Raw genomic sequence first — 6,218 nt, 5'->3', positions numbered from 1 at the left:
AGACATAATCGCCGTAAAGGGACTTGTCCATGATTCTCATTTCTATGTTAATGCGAGGCCAGAAGTAAAGTGCCGGGGCGCATCAGTGACGAGAGACAACAAGCACCGACCCACCAAACGCATACATGGAGACGGCATTTTAATTAGAGCTTCTTCTCTTTACTCCTCTACAACTCAGGACTCTATGTTAATGTTAATGGCAGACGATGCCAGCAAGGCTACATGCATTCGAGTGCTGATGTATGTTGCAAATGTTCATGCATGTTTCAAAGGATAGAGAACTCACCTGACATTATTCCCCGCTTTCTATGCTGAGTGAGAATAGAAGTCATTGTAGCTCATGGAAAACACAATGAATAGATTAAACTCTTCACACTATATTGAATTTACAGCAGGTGTAGTTTAAGATCAGGGCCAGAATGGAGTCACTGCTGCTTATATTAACAGTGAATAGCAGTATATTGAATATGATTTTCTACAAGGCCTTACCCGGTATAACAAAATCTGACATAACTGATTTTAGGTTTATTTAATCATACTGACAAATACAATTTAATCTCACAGGTGGTGGTGGTGGTGGTGATGATGAAGACTCTGCAGTGGACACTGAGGATGAGCTGCAGAGGTAAACCGAACAAATCATTTATGTTACCATAATCCATTATTTCATTCTGAATCAATACATTTAAATGACTATAAAGAAGCCAGGTAAGTCTTCTGATGTGGTGTTCTCTTACAGTTCGTCATGTTTAAAGAGATTTGTAGTGTCTTTTAGCTTACTGTTTTGGCTTTGCAAGCTGGTTGGGTCTCGCTGCTCGAGGGTTTTTCAGAGGCTGCAGTAAAACACCCCATATTACCCACTGTGTACTGTATTTCCAGCAACAGCAGCATTGTTTGACTAAAGTAGAAGCCTGTCTGTTCCCTGAGAATGCCTTTAAGACTTGAAAAACACGGCTGGAACGCCTTCTGCTTGCACAGCATTTAACCACATCAGTGTTTAAAATTGCACTTGATAAGCAATTGAGCGTGAGTCTCCTGCTTACTTTACTGGTTTTGTCTTGCTGTTCCCCTGTTTTCAAGCTCCAATTTTATTTGACTGAATGAATCTTAATTATTCATTGTTTTCCAGACACGGACACAATTAAACTGTTTTAAATACCCCGTTCGTGCTGTATTTCAGCACTAAACAGCAGATAAAGTTGACCTCCTACACTGGCACAGGTCTGTCTGTTCTCTCAAGATGCACGTGAGACGAGACGTGGCTGAAACGCCTCTTGTTAACAGCTTTCCTCACAGTACTCAGAGACCCTTTTTTAATCATAGTAATGTGCTGTTGTTGTAAGCGATCCACCAAATTGTCACACATGCACTTCAGCCCTGCACTTTTCTAGACATCACTCAGTGGAACAAATTTGAAGACGCAAATGTCTGAGCAGACAATAATGACACTTAATCCTCCCAGTCGACTGACGTTGCGTAATATCCGATTGAGGGCTTGAATAGCTCAAGTAATTGATAACGAGCAAGTGGCTGTGATGTGGCTCTCCTTGCTTGAACCAACCTAAGTATTGTAAGAAAATGTCTGATTTGGACAATCTCCTGTTCTCTGCTACATGTAAGAAAGGGTAATGTCTGGACCTGATTCTCCCAACACTGTCTGGAGTTCATGTGTGAAAACGGCTCTGGTGATCACGTTTAGCCGTGCCTTTTCATTTACAGCAACATTCCAATCTCTAATTTCATGATGCTTGGCTGATGATTATATTGGTTGATTAAAGTGCAATAGAGTGAGGTCTGAATTGCCTTGCCAGTGTAGCTGACCGCTATTAATCAGAACAGGTGCCAAGAACTTTCTGCGTATAAAACGTATTGTCCTTGTGAAAGGGTGGAAAAGGAGACCAGACAAAAGAAAACGGCAACGGCAGAAAGAACGGCAGTGAAAGAGGAGGATCCGTACGGGGGGTCGACAGATGAAAACACAGACGCCGAAGCTGAAGAGGATCATCCCGTCCCCGAGCTGCCTGGTTCGTCTCCGTTCTTGTTTCTCTGTCTTCGTGTGTCTGTTCCTGTTCTTGTCACAGGAACACATGTCGAGCACCGGAACCGCTGACAGAAAGTAATTGGATGGTCACATACGAACACAAACGTCTGTGTGTGTTCTGTTCTTTGGGGCCTTCGCTCCTTTGTCAGAGACCACGTATAATTACTCCTCCTCCATATTGTGTGGTATTGCAGTCTTTTACTTTCCATGTTTCTTCCAGACTTTTTCAGCGGAAAACGCTTTTTCCTTTACGGTAAATTCCCCAACAACGAGAGGCGACTACTGTTACGGTACATCGTCGCTTTTAATGGGTGAGAAAGACTTATCTGTTCTAACCCTGTACAACATGAACCTTTCATTTGTGCGGCTATAATTGTAATGCACGCTTTTGCCTTCGCTTCAGAGTGATTGAGGAGTACATGACGGAGAAAGTGCAGTTCGTGGTGACCAGTGAGGGATGGCATGACTCATTTGAAGATGTGAGTTGACTTCTCTTTATTTCTCTGGGCGCTGAGCTTCATGGGCAAATAAGGACATCCAACACAAACATAAAACACTGTGCTTTTATCTTTCACTCTCACAGCCGAGTCCGTTTTTAAATTGCTCTAGAAAAAAAGGCTTGCTCAATTATAAAAGCTAAGAAGTCTTCTTCAAAAAGGCACAGATGAAAAACACACTTTCAATTCACAACTCAAACACTATCAGCACTTCTCAGGCATTTTATTTAATTAGCAATCGCAAGGTGTAATCGAATAAAAGCACAAAAGCAAATCGTGAACTCAAGTATTGAAGGGAAATTCAGCAGTGTTGAGTTCAAGTGTCTTTAGAATTCGGTGCTTCTGAGCATCTGACTAGTCAGCTTTTGTTATACATTCTGAATGGGTTTTAATAACGCTTCCTGACCATTTGCTAATGCAAGTTGAACATTTAATGACTGCATCTTTGACTTGCCACAGGCGCTGATGGAGAACGGAAATTTGAACTTTGTCAAACCCGCATGGATTTACGCAATCAATGAACGTCAAAAGATGCTGCCCTATCAGCCCTACACTGTCGTCCCCTGAACTTTACACCGCGCCGTGCGCACAACAGAGCCTGCGGACACTTCCTATCTTGACAAGGACGCAGGGCGGAAATCCATACACACTTTTTTTTTTTTTTCCAGGCTTACCACCTTCGCTTAAAAGAAGCAATAAAACAACTATTATCCAATGAATGACTTTGTACTTGATGTTCATTCAGTATTTTCAGTCCTCACAGTGTTTTCAACTTTTGGTCAAGCTGGAAAAAAACATCTTTTAAATATTGTTTCTTGAGGTTAATGGTAGGATTAGGTGTAGATTTTAGGTTTTGCTCTTGAGGGCTGTCTATTCCAGCTCCATCACCATCATCTGTGTGCTGTTTGAGCGCTTGGACTATATGAACGAAGCGCTCTCCTTCTGATTCAGGACCTGTTTCTGTTCCTGTGCTGCGGCTGGCTGCTCACCTCGACTACCTCAGGCTCCGTCTGGAAATGAATTATCACTGTGTCCTGACTGCCAGTGGCACTGATAAGACTGTGGCTTGTGTAGGCGAGTAGACTATTGTGAGACCAGCCCAAAGTCAGGTGAAAGGTGGCAGTTATTCAAGGCTACAGGACCTAAATGCAACTAAACTAAACAGCACAGCTAAACTAGATGAGAGCAGCTCCTTTTCTCTTTTTATATTATTAAATGCTGCAAGTAATGGATTTTATTTCTGTGTCTTGAAGTTAAAGTATTATTCATGTTTGTGGATTAATTATTACAAGAGATGGACTGGCTCAACTGATGTGAGGACTTTAAACAAATGCCAATGTTTTGGATCACTTTTAAAATTTCCAAAAAGCTTGCTTAATCCACGTGGAAATGTCAAGCTTAAAGTGTGTTACAGCAGCTTGTTTAATACTTTTTTCTTATCGTTCTTAATTATTTTGTCTAAATAAAAATTTTTAAAAAATTTAATGAAAAATATTGCACTTGTTTCTCTTAAACTGTCATCTTCTTCCTGTGCTTTCTTCTGCAGCTCAAGAGGCACTCTCCTCCTTTTCATTCCTTCTCTGATCTCTCGTCCTCTCTCCTCTCTCTAATTTACTTCCCCTGTTCTGCGCCCTGAAGCCACTGGGTCTACTGCACTTCAGTCAAGGGGATTAGAAAGATGGTGTGTGAATGAGAGACGGGGAAGGAGGGGTAGTTATGGGGGAGAGGGAGACTGCAGGAAAGAGGAAAAGGTCTGGATTCTCTGCAAGGAAGCATTTCATTTTTAAAGTAGCTAAGTGCTGCGTTGTTTTGTTGCATCTCTTGTGTAGGTTTAAAGTGACACACACGAGGCCAAGTGTAAAGCACGTCGGCGTCACTTCCTGCAGCCTTGTTGCTGTTTTGCTTCTGATGACGAGGAGAGTCCAAGGTCAAATCCATAAAGGTCTGGAGGCATTAAGATTTATAGCAGCAAATGGCATCCACCAAATAAAACGTCATCTTTCACCTAAATGAACGTCTGTGTCTGAGATGGCAAGGAGAAGGGACTGCTTTCAAATTGTCACATTTGATAGGTCGGCTTTGATCAAACAGCAGTTTCCACCAGACTTATGTCACCTGGATCTCTACCAGGCAGATTTACACTTTGATTCTTTGCTCCTAGCATTTTTATATCTCCCATGAATTTTAGGAATGACTGAAAAAAAGCTGTCATCATTTAGACAGCCTGCATTGTTTCACTGTTAAAGGGCTGCTCCAGCTGTTTTTGTCGCCTTTGATTTTTATTTTACAGCATTGATGAGAGGTAGAAGTATATATTTATTTTTGGGGGGATTTAGATCACTTTAGTAGTGATCTGTTTATCTTGAAGACTTTTACACAGATTGTCAGAGTCAAAAAAATCTGCTTTAATTCAATAATGTGCTAATAAAAGATTAAAACAATTAACTTATTTGCATAGATTGCTCTACAGAAAGCATGTGGAGCACGTCCACCTCCGTCAGCTGACACTTGGACAAACTTTAACTTTGAGGTGGAACTATTTCTAATTTGTCTAACATTTAATGGAAAGTGTGCCATAATGACTTAATGCCGTTGAGCATTGAACAGTATTTTAATTTCAGTACAGTATTGATGAATAGACTGACCTCAGGAAAACCTGGACTACTACTTCACTTCAATCAAAAGTTCAGTTGATGTATTCTACCCCTGCGATCTGATTTATTTATTTATTTATTTATTTATTTATTTTCATGCAAAACTCAGCTGCTCCTGCAAATTCAAATGTGGGAAACCTCCGTGTTCATTTAAAAGTCCTGTTTGGGATAAATTGGCCGAGATGTTTGAGATTGTGCGTCATTAAAAAGAAAAAAGAATGCTTGAGCCTCATGAGCTTGGAACACAATTCCTCTGGAGGTTTTTTATTACTGTTTAATGTTAAAAACACAGCTGCGACATGTGTTTTCTAATTTCCTTTGTTCTTTAACTCAGCCACATGGAGTCATTTAATCCTGGTCATCTCTAAATGGATTGTTGTCTGGAGGCGTTAAAATGAAACTGCTATTAAAGGTAACCCATTAGTGACAGGACATTGTACAAAACTGCTGTTAACATCTTCGTTGAATAACTCTTCTGAGTTTTCTTGAAATTGTTTCATCACTCAAAATGACTGGTTCAGGTTTTCATTCAGAACAGCCGTGGATGTGCAGGCGGGTGTCAGACAATAGTATTGTGAGTTCCAAGTGTGCGCTACCCCACAGATGTTCAAAATAAAAACCTTGACTTCTCACCAGTTATTTAAAACTGAAGAAAACCACTTGGTGAAACATCTTAAAGATAACTCAAACAAATCCACTTGCCTTTCTTTTTGATGCCATATTGTGCACATTCATAAAGGGTTAGGTTTGTAAAAAGAAATGTGACTCATTTCTTCAAATAAGTGTCCTTCCTGCACTGTTATGTTTCCACCGTGTAGAGAATCATACTGCTGAGATACTGTCCTCCTCAATAAACATTTAAGTGTAACATTATAACAGTTTCTTCCTGCCTTTTGCTTACACTGCAAGTATGCAGTGTAAGCAAAAGGAAGAATACATATTGTAACCAAAGCACACTTACTGGTCCTTGATGTACATACTGGATAGCCTGTCGCTATAAATGAAACACTTATGAGAAAGATTGTC

General features: G+C 40.5%; 1 protein-coding gene across 1 annotated transcript in view; it reads left to right on the top strand.

Moving 5' to 3' along the window:
- xrcc1 (X-ray repair complementing defective repair in Chinese hamster cells 1) overlaps window positions 1-4,022 on the top strand; it is a 17,929-nt gene extending 13,907 nt beyond the window's left edge. Inside the window, 5 exon segments of the mRNA XM_084557269.1 lie at window positions 565-625; window positions 1,885-2,024; window positions 2,262-2,352; window positions 2,445-2,520; window positions 2,998-4,022. Of these exon segments, the coding sequence (XP_084413395.1) occupies window positions 565-625; window positions 1,885-2,024; window positions 2,262-2,352; window positions 2,445-2,520; window positions 2,998-3,105 (476 nt within the window). The 3' untranslated portion in view covers window positions 3,106-4,022.
- The last annotated feature ends 2,196 nt before the right edge of the window (window positions 4,023-6,218 follow it).

This window comes from Chelon labrosus, assembly GCF_963514085.1.
Source record: "Chelon labrosus genome assembly, chromosome: 12".
Lineage (NCBI taxonomy): Eukaryota > Metazoa > Chordata > Actinopteri > Mugiliformes > Mugilidae > Chelon > Chelon labrosus.
Note: the sequence above shows the minus strand (reverse complement) of the source record. Positions and strands in the feature narration are given on the sequence as shown.